Source organism: Leucoraja erinacea, chromosome 8 (genome assembly GCF_028641065.1).
Source record: "Leucoraja erinacea ecotype New England chromosome 8, Leri_hhj_1, whole genome shotgun sequence".
Classification (NCBI taxonomy): Eukaryota; Metazoa; Chordata; class Chondrichthyes; order Rajiformes; family Rajidae; genus Leucoraja; species Leucoraja erinaceus.
This window is the reverse complement of record NC_073384.1, coordinates 67,600,818-67,619,958: the sequence shown is the minus strand read 5'-3', so window position 1 is coordinate 67,619,958 and position 19,141 is coordinate 67,600,818. Positions and strand designations below refer to the sequence as shown.

At 44.5% G+C, this 19,141-nt stretch overlaps 1 protein-coding gene across 2 annotated transcripts in view; it reads left to right on the top strand.

Annotated features, from left to right (window-relative positions):
* Window positions 1-10,790, top strand: part of bcl11aa (BCL11 transcription factor A a) — a 198,436-nt gene extending 187,646 nt beyond the window's left edge. Inside the window, exon 4 of one of the 2 annotated variants that reach the window (XM_055639889.1) lies at window positions 7,632-10,790. In XM_055639889.1, the coding sequence (XP_055495864.1) occupies window positions 7,632-7,640 (9 nt within the window). In that variant the 3' untranslated portion in view covers window positions 7,641-10,790. Of the gene's footprint in view, window positions 1-7,595 lie in introns of both variants that reach the window. The other variant, XM_055639888.1, reaches the window with a different exon arrangement.
* The last annotated feature ends 8,351 nt before the right edge of the window (window positions 10,791-19,141 follow it).

The following is a 19,141-nucleotide window of genomic DNA, read 5'->3' as shown; positions in this document are numbered from 1 at the left end:
TGCAATTTCTTTGTGGACATACAGCCTTTTTGCCTTGCAGTGGGAGACATGCATTAAGGGCACGTGCATTAACGATGGTGCCATGGTTGAGTCACGGGGACATAGAGATAGAGTCATAGAGCTGTAGAGCATGGAAACAGGCCCTTCAGCCCACCTTGTCCATAGCGACCATGTTGGCATATTGGGCTAATCTAATTTACCTGCATTTGGCCCATAGTTCTCCAAACCCTTCCTATCCATGTACGTCCAAGTGCATTTTATAGGTCTTAATTGCAACTACTGCTATAGCTTGCTCTTCCAACTCATTCCAGATATGGATTATCCTCTGAGTGAAAATGTTGCCCCTTAAAGGTCTCCCCTCTTGCCTGCTACTTGCTGAAATTTGTAACCTGGGAAATAGGCAGTGAGTGTTTACCTTTTCCTTGCCCCTCATGATTATAACCTTCACTAAAGTCACCCTTCAAGGGAACCAAGCAACTGTAGTTCCAGATCTCGCTGTTCTGCAACACTTTCCAGGGCACTACCATTTACTGTGTAAGTCATAAGGTCATAAGTGATATGAGCAGAATTAGGCCATTTGGCTCATCGTCTACTCCACTATTCAGTCATGGCTGATCTTTCTCTGTCCCTCCTAACCCCCTTCTCCTGCCTTCTCCCCATAACCCCTGACACTCGTACTAATCAAGAATCTATCTATCTCGGCCTTAAAATGATCCATTGACTTAGCCTCCACAGCTGCGCGTGGTAAATAATTCCACATATTCACCACCCTCTTGTCCTGATTTTGCTCTTCATATTCACACAATATGAGGTGCAGCACCTCATATTAGTCAGAGTTAAATTGAGGCGTGAGATTTCTCCGCGGATCTCCGCGGATTTTGAAATTTGGTGAGGCATCGTCGCCGCCGCGAGGCTTCACCGCCGTCGTAGCCCCATCGTTGCGAGGCTTCACCGCCGTCGTGGCCCCATCGTTGCGAGGCTTCACCACCGCTGCCGAGGCCATGACCGCCATCGACGCCCCACTCCACGCCTCCGTGGTGCCGACCCGGGCCTTAGCCGCCCGCGGGCCCCAGCCGCTTCATCCGACCCCGGCTTCTACCCGCCAGGCTCCGACCCGGGATTCTACGCGGCGATCTACGGGAGGCATCGAGACCGCGGCGCCTCGATAAAGGCCTCTAGCCACGTTTCCAGTTCACAGCCGTGGCCCGTCGGGATGCCTTCTGCCTGTGCATTTCCAACTTGGACTCGCCATTGAGTCAGCAATTAGCATTCCTTAATAGTCACTGACTTTGCAAATTCTGGCAATCTGTAAATGTCCAGCAATCAAAAGAAGATAAACGATATTCACTTATTTTTCTTTAAAAAAAAAATAATTTGACCATAAATTGAATGAAATGAAATCTTTAATTTCAAAATTTGAGAAGTGTTATTTTCAATAATGTCTTAAATTCCAGGTTGAGATGTTAATATTTTATCGACTGTACTTAATTTGACTGAGCAGCTATATCGCACAATATGATCATCTTTGAAGTAGAAGGATCATCATTTTCATCCTAACTGCTAAGAGTTGGATTTGAAATTCATTTGGCGTTTAAATACATTGGTAAAGGATACTTCTCCTTAATTAGAGTAAAGAAGCAAGGACCAGGTATCGTGTTACAAGTAGGTGTAGGTGTAATATGACAAGTGTAAACAAGCAAGGAGTTGGTGTCATTTTAAGGTTTGATTATCACAAATTTTCTGAGTAAATTAAGAAGTGACAAGCAAGTAAAATGTGTTATTTTAAGGTACAATTAAAAAAAATTACAGTATAAATTAAGGGTAAACAGGCAAGAAGGTGTCATTTCAAGGTACAATTATCAAAAAATGTCTGCATATAGGGGGCGCTGCCCTCATTTACCCCATGCCTGGGGCGTTGCCCCTTGGAACCCTACTGAGGGGCAATGGCCCCTGGACCCACATCTCTCTTCCTCTTTTTTCAAATGTTTCCATTCTCATGCCTGTAAATTCCATTTGGCATTCTTTGGGCCAACTGATCTAGTTCATGTAAACTAAGACAACAGTCCTCACTGGCTTCTATACCACCTATTTGCTGTCATCAAATAACTTCCAACAGTGTTAATTACATTGTCTTGCAGGTAGACAAAAATGCTGGAGAAACTCAGCGGGTGAGGCAGCATCTATGGAGCGAAGGAAATAGGTGATGTTTCGGGTCGAGACCCTTCTTCAGGCTGATGTGGAGGTGGGGGAGGGGAAGGGGGCAGGAAGAAGAAAGGAAGAGGTGGAGACAGTAGGGTATCGGAGAGCTGGGAAGGGGAGGGGAAAGAGGGAGAAAGCAGGGACTACCTGAAATTGGAGAAGTCAATGTTCATACAGCTGGGGTGTAAACTACCCAAGTGAAATATGAGGTGCTGCTCCCCAAATTTGCGGTGGGACTCACTCTGGCCATGGAGGAGGCCCAGGACAGAAAGGTCGGATTCAGAATAGGGGGGAGGGGGAGTTAGAGTGCTGAGCCACCGTGAGTTTAGGTTGGTTAATGCGAACTGTGCGGAGGTGTTGGGTGAAGCGATCGCCAAGCCTACGCCTGGTCTCACCGATGTAGAGCAGTTGACACCTAGAGCAGCAGATGCAATAGATGAGGTTGGAGTTGGTGCTGTGAACCTCTGCCTCACCTGGAAAGACTGCTTGGGTCCTTGGATAGAGTCGAGGGGGTAGGTAATGCGACAAGTGTAGCATTTCCTGGGGTAGCAAGGGAAAGTACAAGGAGAGGGGATGGTTTGGGGGGGGGAAGGGACAAATTGACCAAGGAGTTACGCAGGAAGCGGTCTTGCAAATCATTAATGTCCCTTGAAGTGTTCCTTCATGTAGGTGATCACATTGAGTTGATATAACTCAGTCATATAATATTAGAATATAGTTAATATATAATATAACTTCTCTTTTCACTGACTCTCAGTCTGAGGAAGGGTCTCGACCTAAAATGTCACCTATTCCCTTTCTCCAGTGCTGCTGTCTGACCCGCTGAGTTACTCCAGTATTTTGTGTCTATCCAAAATTACTATCTGCTTGAATCCATCCCAGATTGTCACCAGGTACATGAGCGGGATTGATAGGTTAGAATGGCCGTTGCTTTTTCTTCACTTGTATCTAGCTGCTAAATGCTGTTTCCCCCATTTTTGTCCTTTCGTCGCATGAGGTTCTGCATTTTTTGTTACTGATCTGTTATCAATATTTAAATGTGCCTCTTAGCTCAAAAAGGCAGTGGAAATCAATTGTTAGATTTGAACAATGAGCCAGAAGTAAAATATGCTCTGTGCTGAAGTTCTTGGTGCTGTATCAATGAGGGTGCATAACTGAAACACCAGTTAAAAGCAAAGGCATGCAGTAAAGTGTAGAATAGCAAGTGCAGATCTTATAGCACCTGCTTGAAGCCATTCACGCCACTGACATCCATTTTGAGTTCTCATTCTTCCAAACTCAATTTCAAACATATTATTGGATTTTAAATAGATCATCTTATCCAGCATGATCTACTGAACGGCATTTGCGTGCGTTCTACAGCACAGTTTCATCTTATATTGATTTATTTAGGTTTGGGCGGAAAATAAATAAGATCATCTCTAATGATTGTTCCATTTGCAGAACAATTGTGTTTGCTTATTGAAGGGACCGAATTAAACAGGGTGTTGTACTAATTGTGAAATACATGGTTTAAAATGGAGGCTGTTTTCATTTGTTACAATTGGTTTCACGTAAGTAAAATCAGCAGTGAATATTGCGGGTCAGAAATTAGCTGTAGTGATAGATTAGACAATCCCTATTCTAACCGGAATGCTGAGAGGGACAGTAATTTTGCGCCACCTGCCTACACTTTACGAGTATTTTCTGAACAGCGATGCAGCCAGCGCAGTGGCATTCTGTGGCAATGCCAAACGCAGAATTAAACCAACTGCTTCGATGTTGCTGAAGGAACTAAGATCCTAGTGCTGGCTGGAATGATGCACCAGATGCATGTATGGCGATTGGTTGCTTGTCAACAAAAATGCTGGAAGGTATGGAAGGCAAAGGCAAGGTGTGGAGACGTCCTGCACTTGTACAGGGCCAATTGCTTTGGTTAACTAAGTATGGAGGTCACATTTATTTATGCTTGGCTGTAAGATGAATGAATGAATGAATAAGTTTAGTGGCCAAGTATATTCACATACAAGGAATTTGCCTTGGTGCTCCACCCGCAAGTGACAACATGACATACAGTGACAGTTAGGAATGACACGTAAAACATTAATCATTAATAATAAAATATTACTACTAAAATGGGGATAATAAAAGGGTGATCACTTTGCCAGGATTATACTACAGGCCTCCATAGTCAATGAGAAATGGAGGAACAGATATACAAGCAAATCATAGAAGAGGATAAAAGCAATAGGTTTATAATAGAGTGTAGGAGTGAACTGCCGATGTTGGTTTACACTGAAGATAGACACAAAATGGTGGAGTAACTCAGTGGGACAGGCAGCATCACTGGATAGAAGGAATGGGTGACGTTTCGGGTCGAGACCCTTCTTCAGACTAAGAGTTGGGAGAGGGAGACTAGAGAAATGGAAGGGTAAGGTGTGAAAACAACACATCAAACCAGACAGTTATTAAGGAAATATAGAATGGTTCATTGTTAGCTGAGGGGAAGGTGACGATGAGGCATACAATTAGTAAAATTAAATCAGGACAGTGAAACTAGTTTGAGAACTAGGACGGGGGAGAGACGGAGAGAGAGGGAAAGCGAGGGTTACTTGAAGTTAGAGAAATCAAAATAGTAGTAGTGGATTTCAACTTTTCCCCAAATTGCCTGGGATTGCCTTTGTGTAAAGGGGCTTCAATGGGGTGGATACTCAAGTGTATCCAAGGGAATTTTTGGAGACAATATGTAGATCAGCTTGCTAAGAGATGGAGCATTATTCAACCTTATCTTAGAAATGAAACTGGCAGGTGGTGGGAATGTCGGCTTTGGGAACGGTGATCAAAATTCTGTAAGTTCCAATTAAATATAAATCGGAATAAGGTTGGTTCTCAAGTTAAGATGCTAAATAGGGGGGGAAGGCAGATTCAACAGCATAAGTGAGCAGCTGGCGGAAGTATATTGGGAGCAGATGCTTGCAGCTAAAATTATATCTGATAAGTGTGAGTCTTTTAAAAGAGAGCTTGGAAGAGTTCAGGGCTAGTCTGTATCGATGAGGGGTGGTGCAGCTGGTAACGCTGTTGCTCATCGTGTCAAAGCCCTGGGTTTGATCCTGACATCGTCTGCTATGTGTGTGGAGCATGCACTTTCTCCTGGTGACCTGGTGGGTTTCCTCTGGGTGCACTTGTTTCCGTTCACGTCCCACAGGCATGTGGGTTTGTGGGTTAATTGGCTTCTCTAAAAATGACCCTTCGTGTCGGGAGTGAATGAGAAAGTGGTCGGTGTGGAAACGTTTCCATGCTGTAGCTCTAAACTAAGAAACTAAGATCGAAAAGCAATGCTGGCGTGATTAGGTTAATTCCCGGGATGGCAGGACTGTCATATGTGGAGAGAATGGAGCGGCCGGGCTTGTATACACTGGAATTTAGAAGGATGAGAGGGTATCTCATGACTCATGAGAGGACATGACTTCAGAATTAAGGGACAGAAGTTTAGGGGTAATATGAGGGGGAACTTCTTTACTCAGAGAGTGGTAGCTGTGTGGAATGAGCTTCCAGTGGAAGTGGTGGAGGCAGGTTCATTGGTATTTTTAAAAATAAATTGGATAGGCATATGGATGAGAAGGGAATGGAGGGTTATGGTATGAGTGCAGGCAGGTGGGACTAAGGGGAAAAAAAAGTTGTTCGGCACGGACTTGTAGGGCCGAGATGGCCTGTTTCCGTGCTGTAATTGTTATCGGGTTATATGGTTATCTTATTGAAACATATAAGATTATTAAGGGTTTGGAAATGCTAGACGCCGAAACATGTTCCCGATGTTGGAGGAGTCCAGAACCAGGGGTCACAGTTTAAGTATAAGGGGTAAGCCATTTAGAACGGAGATGAGGAAAAACGTTTTCACCCAGAGGGTTGTGAGTCTATTGTGTGGAATTCTATGCCTCAGAAGGCAGTGAAGGCCAATTCTCTGTATGCTTTCAAGAGAGAGTTGGATAGAGCTCTTAAATATAGCAAAGTCAGGGGATATGGGGAGAAGGCAGGAACCGGGTTTTGAAGGTGGATGATCAGCCATGATCACAGTGAATGGTGGTGCTGTCACGAAGGGCCGAACGACCTACTCCTGCATCTATTGTCGATTGAAAAAGTAATCGGTGCAGAGTCCCTTGGTACTGTTATGTTTTAATGACTTAAATGTGAATGTAGGAGGTATGATTAGTCGGTTTGCAAATGAGCTTGAGCAAAGGTGGCTGAGAATCGGGTCGGCCTGACAGAAGTATTTAAATTTTAAGAGGCATATAGATAGATGGTCAGTTCCTTTTTTCCCCATGGTAGTGGCATAAAAAATGTGAAAACAAGAGGGCATAGCCTTAAAATGGGAGGAACGGTCTTTAAGGAGTATTTGAGTGGAAAGTTTTTTTTTTACACAGAGTGGTTAATATTTGGAACATGCTGCCAGAGGAGCTGCTGGAATCAGATACAATTACTATATAAAAGAGACATTTAGACAGGCATTTCAATAAGATGTGGTCCCATGGGATTAGTTCAGATGGGCAAAGATGTTGACATGAATGGTTGTTTTCTGTGCTGTACAATTCTCTGGCTGTGACATTGTAGGGTTCTTGCTCCAGCTGGATATATTCCTGGAGGAATCTGACATGCACTTCACCTCTCGATGGTCATGCAAAGCTCAATTTTGCAGTGCTTTCGTTTTCCAACCTAATTGAAAAATAAACAGTTCCTTATCATCTGGACGACCCTTTGGTGTCAGATCACTGTTGTCCAAATCCAATATGTTTTTGTCACTTTTATGAAAAAGCGTTGAATTATTTTTTTGAAATATAAATTTGCATGCCCCAAATGTTCTGTCCGGGTTCTTGGTTCTTGGTTTGTTGGTCCTCCAAAATATTCCAAATGGAATTTAAACTGGAGGTGGTGAAGGGAGGGCTTAAGCCAGAAAGGGTTATTGGGAAGAAAGAGCTACTTTAAATTTAGTTGCATCTGGTTGGGTAACTATAGTTGGGTGGAGATTATTCCATGCTTTAATTGTGCGGGGGAAGAACGAATTGCTGTATACATATGTCTTTGTAGCTGGGATCACTAATTGGATCGAATGCCCTCGTCTGCTCCTAATTGGTTTGGGTTTGGTGTAGGTCTAATATTGGGTGCCCTCGATATTAGCTTTTGATTGTTGGCCCAGGACCATCCTGGAGGGGTCGATAAACCAGGCTTATTGTACCTTGTACAGAACCATAATGTAATTGTTTTCTAAAGCTAGTGCTTGAAAACTATGTGGACCAACGAACGGGTTATTGGTAGATTCCAATTGATTCCGTTCTTGTGTAACTGTTCCTGATATCTCTGGATTTCAAACTTCTGCTTTGATTTCTATTTGTCTATTAATTCACCAAATCTTATCCTTGTAGGTGAGGTATTACGGCTATTATCTGTCTCAATTACAGCCACAGTGAAGCCCAGCTGGACAGGCTGGTGGACAGAGCCACTGGAGTAAAACAGACACTGGTCACCTCACCCATTCAGCAAGGTGAGCCTGGAGCACTGCCAACACCAGTCCAACTGATGGAAGCCACACGGACATTCTCCCTTTTGAAGGGAAAACACCGTAAATGTAATTTTTTTCTAAAGCTAGTGCTTGAAAATTATGAAATTCTTAACGTAAAACATTTAAATATTTGATATAAAGACGCTCTCTGGTAAGGCACTTTTTTTCCTTAGAATTCTGTGCAAAGCACTATTTCTTTTCTATAGAATTTTCATATGTAACACTTGAAGCTGTGCAATGCAGTACGACATTTCCACTAGTCAGTAGTTAGAATTCCATTAAAATATTCCCGGAGGAAATCTCGATTAATAATCTATAGGATCCTGTGGGAATTTTGGAGGATTTTTATTGCCTTATAGGATTTAATAGGATTCTGTAGGATATTCGGATTCCTATGGAGATTTTAGTATGGGACTGCACTGGAATGGCTAGAAGGAAATTAACGCAGGAAGATACAGGAAAGCCTGATGTCTGAGAGCAATTTTAATTGAACTCAAGTGTCAGATCAATGAAAACAAATAAAGACATTCCACATAAACAGGATCATTCGTTTATATAGGGTGAAAGGTTAAATTGGAATCAGTGTCAAATATATATGTATTTAAAAAAGACAAAGACCATTCCCCACCCAAAACCTTAAAAGGCCATGTTTGATCTGCTGGAGGAGGGGAAAGGTGAGCACTTCTGGCAACTGCTGAGAGCAGCTTAGTTTTTATAGGATAAAGTCACGATTCAAATTGCTATTGAAATGATTGCCGTGCACTCACACCTGTCACCCTTCTGAACACTGCCAAGAAAGTCTGGTTTCTTTTTTTACCTTTTTGGGTATTTTCGACTTGCCCGGCCGGTAGGAAATGACCGACCGCTCATTTCCCATTCTTCTTAATTGGCCCCTTTAGGATTGCGGTTGGGTCACCGTGACCTTCTTGCTGGCCGCCCCTCAAGCTTTTACAGTCTTCTTGATAACGTGACAGATTATTCCCTTTTCTTTGAACAAAATGTAACGAATGCATTGAGGGATGTCGATGAGAATGTCTCCTCATCGCAACCACTTTAGAAATGAATCGAACCATTGCATAAGACTATGATTGTTTGAATGCCTGTCTGTTTTTTTTTTCTGTGGCTACTTCTGTTCATTTCTTTGACTGTAAATTATTGAAACATTTGGTCTTGACGACATCACGAAGCGCAGTGTTTTGGAGTATTTACTGATTCTGACTGTGATGGCAGACACAATTAATATCAGTTGATGGCATCATTAGAGCGGTGTACTTCACTCCCAGCTGCCTGTGTTGTTTCATTCCAGCAGAACCGTTAGGATGGGTAACTCCTCCGTGCTGTTCCCCCGATGATGGTATCAGTCTGCACTATCTAAACGTTAAAAAAAAAATTAATAAAGGATTAATAAGGAATGTCCAAATCAATCAGATTGTATTTATCTGAGAAAGGGATCCTGGCAGTAAGATTCCATTCATTGCATTATTGGCAAAACTGCTATTCCATGCATCCTTCAAGAGAATGTTTGTGAATTACTTTTACTGTCCCCGTTATTCAGTCTGGTTTGCATCTCTGCATTTTGCCTTGCACCGTGCCAAGCGACTGACATGGCAAGTGGTCTATCTCCATTCATTCCACTGTCACTGGTCAGTAAGAAGGTTATTATTCCATGTGCTTAGAGGGTCTAATCTGCTCAAGTTCCTTCCCTTGTTCTGGGGACTGCACCTTCCCTTCACTGCCTGCCACTAGTCAAGTGAAGTTTCCCCCGGAATGGCCTTCCATCCTTACCACTCAGCGGGCAATGCAGTACCATAGTACTCATTTCAACATAAATTGCCTGATGCAATTTTCCCCTTTGCAGTGAGGTAAATGTGGTTGAATCCTGCTACATCAAGTCTACTCCGCCATTCAATCATGGCTGATCTATCTCTCCCTCCCAACCCCATTCTCCTGCCTTCTCCCCAGACACCTGCACTAATCAAGAATCTATCTATCTCTGCCTTAAATATATCCGCTGACTTGGCCTCCGCAGCCTTCTGTGGCAAAGAATTCCACAGATTCACCACCCTCTGACTGAAGACATTCCTCCTCATCTCCTTCCTGAAAGAACGTCCTTTAATTCTGAGGCTAGTCCTAGACTCTCCCACTAGTGGAAACATCCTCTCCACATCCACTCTATCCAAGCCTTTCACTATTCTGTACCTTTCAATGAGGTCCCCCCCCCTCATTCTTCCAAACTCCAGCGAGTACAGGCCCAGTGCTGTCAAACGCTCATCATAGGTTTTGACCTACTCATTCCTGGGATCATTCTTGTAAACCTCCTTTGGACCCTCTCCAGAGCAAGCACATGGAGTACCATAGTAGATGCCAATCAATGCTCATTTCAACATAAATTGCCCGATGCATTTTTTCCCTTTGCAGTAAGATAAATGCCGTTGAATCCTGGTCTGTGCAATGTATTTAGATGTACAGCAAAGTCAAAGTCGGCCGTGACAGGTCTAACTGCACTATTACTGACGGTTAAAACCGGAACAAATTCCATCTATCGGGAATATGCTGGTCTCAAGGTTGCATCTGTATGGATTCTTCTGTATGTACAGATTTTTTAGTTTTAGGAGATGTCACTGGAATTGGCAGCTCATTAACTGAGAATGACATATTCTGTTACTGTAGCAGAATGGAAAGGACACTGCTTACAGCATGCTCTGGTATTGCTGCTGTTGCTATGATCGTAAGTTCAGTTAAATTCCGTTCAAATCCCTTGTTTCATGTCCTAAGTGTAAAAACAAAAATTTTTTCCTCCTTTTTCAAAGGGTCATAGAAATAAACTTGCAACAACGCAGGTTTTAAAAAAAAAAATCATAATTCTTTAATCTTTCTGAACAATCATTTAAGCTTGTTATGAGAATACTAAGCACCTTGTCAACCTTCTACAGTGCTGTAACCAGACATTGTAATGACAGTGTATATATGCTGCTATCAAATGTATTCTATTTCAGCGAGTCACCATGGATTCAGAAACATGTATTTTGTATTCCTTTCAATAAATTTTTTTGCTGTATTATAATTGAAGTGTACAGTGATGTTTGTTTGCAAGTTGATTTAGTTTTAATCGCTGCGACGAAAAGGTCAAATGAGAACTGTTCGGGACACACATCACTTCAGCGAATGACTCTGCCCCAAGGTAATCACACAGTAGAGAGACGCAAAATGCTGGAGTAACTCAGCGGGACAGGCAACATTCCTGGATAGAAGGAAAGGGTGACGTTTCAGGTCGAGACCCTTCTTTTAGAGTCATTTAGAGTCATAGAGTGATACAGCGTGGAAACAGGCTCTTCACCGGCCAACAATGTCCCAGCTGTACTAGTCCCTCCTGCCAGCATTTTGTCTATATTCCTCCAAACCTGTCCTATCCATGTACCTGTCTAACTCTTTCTTAAATGTTGGGATAGTCCCTGCCTCAACTACCTCCTCTGGCAGCTCGTTCCACACACCCACCACCCTTTGTGTGAAAACGTTACGCCTTAGATGACTATTAAATCTTTTCCCCTTCACCTTAAACCCATGTCCTCTGGTCCTCCATTCACCCACCCTGGGCAAGAGACTGCATCTATCTACCCGATCTATTCCTCTCATGATTTTATAAGATCACCCTTTCATCCTCCTGTTACTAAATGGTTAAAACAGCGCCCAGGGTGAAAGCAAAACAAAAACTAACGTCTCCCCACATCTAACATTTGGCTGAAACTTAATGACAGGATTTTATATCTTAGTATGATATATTGAACCACATACTCTTGGCAAGAGACTCTTTGCATCTAGTATGTACATAGTATGTGCAATGCTATGCACTGTAATACATTCCACTAGATAACCAGCTTCATGTTTTGGACGTTACTTGGTCAGTAGCCTTCTGTGTCTTTTTTTTAAATTAAATAAATTTTTTTTTTTTTTAATTCAATTATTAAAAATAATATTTCCACTACAATAAAACAAGCCAGAACCCACCACCATAATACAATACAAACATGTATCCATAATAAACTACTGTACAACTATGTTACAATCCTTATTGAGGATACATTCAACACCCTGCGGAGCCCAGTGGACCCGGAACTCCCTCAGACAAGGGTGCCCGTAGACAGGACGTATTCCCTTTCTAACCCCACCCGGGCACAGACGTAACCCCGGAAAAGGGGCAGGCAGCTGGCTCGGGTACAGCCCTCCACCGTCTGGCACCCTAACTCGCGGATGGTCAGCTTGGCCAGGCCCAGGAGCAACCCAACCAGGACATCTTCAGCCCTACTCTCTCCCCTACGCACAGGGTGTCCAAAGATGAGGATGGTGGGTGAAAAATGCAGCCAGAAGGCAAGGAGCAGCCCCTTTAGATATTCAAAAATCCTTCATTGCCTTGGCAATGCAATTGCTTGTCTGGATCATTATTAAATGCTTTGAGAGCCTTTGTCTCCACCACCCACTTGTGCAGTTACTCCAGATTCCAACCACACTAAGTGAGAAAATACACAAATCTATACCCTCTGATTTTATATATCTCTGCTGTATCTAGGGGACTTTAATGAGCTATGCAACATTATGAGCAACACAGGGGAGATTAGTGAGAAATGTATCTACTGCCATTCTCAAAGGGCATAAACAAATTATAGTTGACATGAACTTCGCAGCTGATGATCAAACTTTGGTCTAGATTCATATCGAGGAAACGCTGAAGTTATTGTAGGTAAATTCATAAAGATGAAGCGTGGAAAGAAAATATAGCAAGCTTTTTGCCTTGTCCAAATATGTGCGTTTTCAGGTGAAATTCGCGTGTATTTTTCGGGGCTGAAAAGTAGCGCAGCAGTAGAGCTACTGTCTTCCAGCGCCAGAGACCCGGGTTCGATCCTGTCTACGGGTGCTGTCTGTACGGAGTTTTACCTTCTCCCCGTGACCGCGTGGGTTTTCTCTGAGATCTTTGAGATCTTCGGATTCCCCCCACATTCCAAAAACGTACAGGTTTGTAGGTTTAAGAAGGAACTGCAGATGCTGGAAAATCGAAGGTACACAAAAATGCTGGAGAAACTCAGCGGGTGCACCCGCTGAGTTTCTCCAGCAGTTTTGTGTACCTTCTGGTTTGTAGGTTAATTGGCTTGGTATAAGTGTGAATTGTCCTAGTGTGTGTAGGATAGTGTTAATGCGCGGGGATCACCAATCAGCAGCTGAAACGCTGTTTCCGCGCTGTAACTCTGAACTAAACTAATTTTCTCAGATATCCCACAATCTTGTCTTGAGCTGTACAACTGCACAAAAAACTATAAGAGTTACCTACATTACAGCCAAACATAAGGTGCAAAAGAAATCTTTAAAAGGCAGCCTGATGGTTTCCATTATGTGCAAGCCCAGTGCTTGAAACATTAAATCTCACAGCAGTTCCTTCATTACTTCAGTTGTTTGATATCCTAATCATTTTAAAGCACACAATAAAGATCATGAACAGTGCCGCTCACACTGTATAACGTTCAAGAATACTGTGTTGAGCTTACAATCTATTCACCTCTGATCCTTCCTGTAGAAAGGTCATTGACCTAAAATGATAACTCGTGCTGCTTTCTTCACAGATGCTGCCCGGCTTGCAGAGTTGAGTCCAGCATTTCCTGTTTTTATTTCAAATCTCGAGTACCCGAGTGGAGAGTGTTTTATTATCATATGTCCCGATTAGTACAATGAAATTCTTACTTGCAGCAGCTCAACAGAATATGTAATTATAGTACACTGTAAACAATATAATAACAAGAAAAAAATACGTTCAGTGTGTGTATAGAAACATAGATAGAAACATAGAAATTACGTGCAGGAATAGGCCATTCGGCCCTTCGAGCCTGCACCGCCATTCAATATGATCATGGCTGATCATCCAACTCAGTATCCCGTACCTGCCTTCTCTCCATACCCTCTGATCCCCTTAGCCACAAGGGCCACATCTAACTCCCTCTTAAATATAGCCAATGAACTGGCCTCGACTACCCTCTGTGGCAGAGAGTTCCAGAGATTCGCCACTCTCTGTGTGAAAAAAGTTCTTCTCATCTCGGTTTTAAAGGATTTCCCCCTTATCCTTAAGCAGTGACCCCTTGTCCTGGATGTGTATACATACACACACTCACATATACACATGCTCACATATACACATATATACAGATCATACCGTATATATGTATATATATATATATATAAAACAAACAAACAAACAATAGTGGTGCAATAATAACAGTAATAGTTTTGTAGTTCAGAGCTTATTTGAGGTTGTAGTGTTTAATAGCCTAATGGTTGTAGGGAAGAAGATGTTCCTGAACCTGGACGTTACAGTTTTCAGGCTCCTGTACCTTCTACCCGATGGCAGGGGTGAAATGAGTGTGTGGCCAGGATGGTGTGGGTCTCTGATGATGCCGGCTGCACCCACAGTGTTTACTTCTGTTCACACCTGCTGATGGAGCGTACACCAAGTGGAATGATGATCATGCAGCTACAGCTGCAGCTATTGAATGGCGCCTCGTTTAGCTTGCTGCTCATTATGCCCCCATTTGCTCCTCAATGCCATTTGTTGATTACGTCTCCAGGCTCTGCCCTTGGTGTACATTTGCCTGAAGCCGCCCATTCATGTACCAAGGTGAATCTTCTTTCACTATTCCAACCTGCTGAGTTTCAGGGTTATTTGGGTTATTCAGTTCATTTCTAATGTTCGCTCTGCACAACAGGAGTCAAGAAAAAAGCCCACAATTTTCTGTGAAAGGCATAATACATTTTTTAATGAAAAATTTCCCATGCGGTCTCTCTGAAAATGAAAAAAAGTGTGCCTTATATGCAGGATTGAATAAATAATAAATACTCATGCACAGCTATCTATCTATCTATCTATCTATCTATCTATCTATCTATCTATCTATCTATCTATCTATCTATCTATCTATCTATCTATCTATCTATCTATCTATCTATCTATCTATCTATCTATCTATCTATCTATCTATCTATCTATCTATCTATCTATCTATCTATCTATCTATCTATCTATCTATCTATCTATCTATCTATCTATCTATCTATCTATCTATCTATCTATCTATCTATCTATCTATCTATCTATCTATCTATCTATCTATCTATCTATCTATCTATCTATTTCATGTGGTCCGCCCTGTTTCGACGAATGCAATCAACCTGCCGTGCACAATCAAATAAGACCTAATAGAACAAGTTATCCTACAACTTTAGGCTGTGCACGCCATACGCAAGAAGAAGATCTATCTATCTATCCATCAGTCTGTCCGTCCGTCCATCCATCCATCCATCTATCTATTTATCTATCCATAACTAAATGATCTTGTGCTCTTCCGGTTTGCGTGTTTTTTCTATTTACGCAAAAATGGGTCGAGATAGCGCTACGAGGTTTTTTCACCAGGTTACTCACCGTTCTCTTGTGCTGCGAGTACAACAAGATTCATTCTGATCGGTGGTATATTGTAAAAGTTTTTGAGGTTTAAAAATCATTAAAGACTGCGCGTGCGCAGATTCCTTCAGCGTCACGCAGATTGGTCTCTTCTCCTGTCAGTCAATGCCACGGCCAGGATGGTGATGCCTCTTCCTGCCCCACCGGCAGCGGGCTCTCCCACCTCACTCACTCACTCACTCCTCTCTCCCCTCCTCACAGTAACTTGTCTATCATCTCGCACACCACTGGAAGCAGCCGCGGGGGGTTCAGTGGAGGACGTCCCGTCTCTCTCTCGCTCATCACTCACCACTCTCACCCACCCACCGTCTGCGGCAATGGCAGTCCCGTCTACCCGCCCCCTCCCCCCCCGGGTCCGTCTCCTCCTCCGCCGCCGCTGTTGCGGTAACTCACCCTCACGGCCTTCTCGGAGGAGTTCATCTCCACCAGCTCATCGAAACTCGTGATGCCCACCGTGACGAACTCCGACTCCATCCCCTCCCCCACCCACTCCCCGCGGCCCTGCCCGGCCCAGCGGCGACAGTCAGCAGGCAGGCAGGCAGGTAGGCGGGTGGGCAGGACGGGGACGGGCAGAGGGAGGGAGTGAGAGTCGGGTTGCAGGGTGGCTGAACAGTTTGTGCAGAGTTTGAGTAACACACACACACACACAACACACACACACACACACACACACACACCCACACACACACAAACAAAACACACACACAAACACACACACAAACACACACACACACACAACACACACACACACACACACACACACACACACACACACACACACACACACACACACACACACACACACACACACACACACACACACACACACACACACACACACACACACACACACACACACACACACACACACACACACACACACACACACACACACACACACACACACACACACACACACACACACACACACACACACACACACACACACACACACACACACACACACACACACACACACACACACACACACACACACACACACACACACACACACACACACACACACACACACACACACACACACACACACACACACACACACACACACACACAGGCAATCAAACAGCCATGAGTAATTACTCAGGGTAGGCAGTCAGTCGGCTTTTTAAAGAAATCTTAAACCGCGCCTGCGCAGATTGTTCTCCTCTCCATAAAAATAAAGAATAAAAATAAAGAAAGTAACAATTCAATTTGCCCAAGGCTTCCAAATCTCCTTCATTGTGAATTACAGAATGGTTGTGGGGTGGAGGGTGATGGCAGGTGGAGAGATGGTGGCAAAACGGGAGCACACCGGGACAAGTTGAATCAATTGTCATCTTATTGAATTACTATACTAGTTCAAGGGATCAATTGGGGGGAAGAGTTCCTTTCACAGCATGTGGGGAGTCTGGCCAGGGGTAAAGTTGCGTGGAAGGCAGGAGCGTTGAGAAGGAGGGGGTCGGGGATCATGCCAGAAACTCACTCACTTACCGCTGCCACAGCGCTCCGGGCGCAGAGCCACCGCATTGTGGCCGGGGAGGGAAGCAGCTCGGGTGGCTGCGAGTGGCCGCCGGACCTCAACGCCTTCTGCCAGCCCACTCACTGGCAGTGCTCTCCGTCTGAACAGTGAGGGGACCAGCTCAAGAGCAAAGATCATAGTGTGGAGCGGATCAGCGGGCGATGGATAACAGGACAGCGGGCAGTGGACACTCCTATATCAACGCGAACAAGGGACCAATTGAGGTTACTTGCACTGACACATGGAGTAAGCTCCACCGCCCGCTGTCCTGTTATCCATTGCCCGCTCACCCGCTCACCCGCTCTTGAGCTGGTTGCTCTGGCATGATCCCCGACCCCCTCCTTCTCAACGCTCCTGCTTTCCTGCAACTTTATTGCTGGCCAGACTCCCCATATGCTGTGAAAGGAACAACCCCCCCCCACCCCCGCCCCCCAGTGGCGATGTCCTTTTACAGCCGCTTCCCACTTTATAGCCTTTTGCGCTGTGCATGCGCAGTACACAGTCCACGCTGCAAAGGCAGAATTTCAGCTGCCTTCTGCTCTGCTTGAAATTGACGGCTTGAAGCAGCGTCGATGGCACGTGAGCTGCACACACTTTCCCGTCTTACATGTACTGCACGTGAAATGCACGGAGAATTATGCCTACCTACGAGATCGATCTCTTAGATAGGCATAATTCTCCCGTGCCTTTACTATTTATATTTAATAATTATCATTTTATAATTTTAATCAGGGTACGCAGTGCCTACCTTGCCGACCCTGACGGCACCGGCACCGCCACGATGCAAACTGGTCCAATCGTCAAGTCAACGGGATCTAAACACCAGCTAACAATGAATGATCTGTGGAGGAAGGAACTGCAGATGCTGCTTTTTATGGAGGGAGGGAGGAAGGGAGGGAATGACTGAGGGTAGGGGAAAGCAGAAGGAGGTAGCGGTGAGGGAGGAATTGGGGGAAGGGAGGATGAGAGGGGAAATATCCTGGGGAGGTGAGGACGGAGAGTGGGGGAGGGGATTGAGGGAGAGGAGGGGGTAAGGAGGGAGAGGGGGGAAGTGGGGTGAGGAGAGTGGGGGTGGAAGGGGAATAGAGGGAGAGGAGGTAGGGAGTGGGGAATAGAGGGAGAAGGGCAGTGGGTGAGGTGAGGAGGGATAGTGGGAGGGATAGGGGGAGGTGAGGAGTGGGGGATAGAGAGATAGGAGGGGGTAGGGAGGGAGAGGGGTTATGGAGGGAGGGAAGGAGGGAGTGACAGGGTAGGGGAAAGGAGAAGGAGGGAGAGGGATTGGGGGAGGGGAGGAGGTGAGGATGAAGAGGAGGGGGAGGGAGTGCTAGGGGATGAAGGGAAATGAGTCGTGCCTGCGCAATTAGGGGCTATGAGGAACGGGTTACGTTGGGGGATCAGGTCTCCCGTGTGACGGACCCAATGGGTCCCACTTAGTCTAGTCTCCACTAACATACACACACACAGTGGCATATATATAATCACATGCATACAAAAACAAAGAGACACACTCACATGCATACATGTACGCACACACATATAAGCACACACACACATACATGCATGAACACACATACATGCGTGCACACTTACATGCATGCACACTCATACATGCACACAAACACATACATGCAGGCACGCAGATACATGCACGCACACACATGCATGTACACATAAACATGCAGCCACATACATACATGCATGCACATACATACATGTACACACACATACATGCAGGCACACACATACATGTTCACACACATACATGTACACACACACATACATGGTCACACGCCCACATACATGCACGCACATACATACATGCACGTGCACACATACATGTACATACACAAAGCTGCTCAGTCACTAATCCCTGGTGGTTTTACAGTGCGTTTACTTGTAACATAAACGATCATAAATATGGGAAGAATTCCAAATGCTGTGAATGCAGATGAGATGAGTGTGAAACCCCCTTTTCACGGTGCGACTTGACGCAAGAGGTAACCAGAGTTTGACATCGTGGGAACCTTGTGCGGTAACAATACAGCATTCGTGGACGACCATGGCGCTAACGGCAGGTAATCGTGTACCTTGGGTACTCGGGAGAAAATTCAAACATGTTTGAATTTGTCCAAGAGTGTCTTGTGCACTTGTGGTTGAGCATTGCAACATTTTATGAACGAAGTGTCCCGTGCGATATCCGTAGTAACTCTTGCGGTCACCGTGGGAACTCCTGCCAACGGTGAACCCGGAAGTTGGATAGAGTGAATCAAGCCAGTTTGCTATTTACATACAAATCTAATAAAACTAGCTAAGCATTTCATTAATGTCAGTGTGTCTCTTTTTGTCTGAAAGCAGTTTCTAACTGGAGGAACTCCGCGGGCCAGGCAGCATCTAC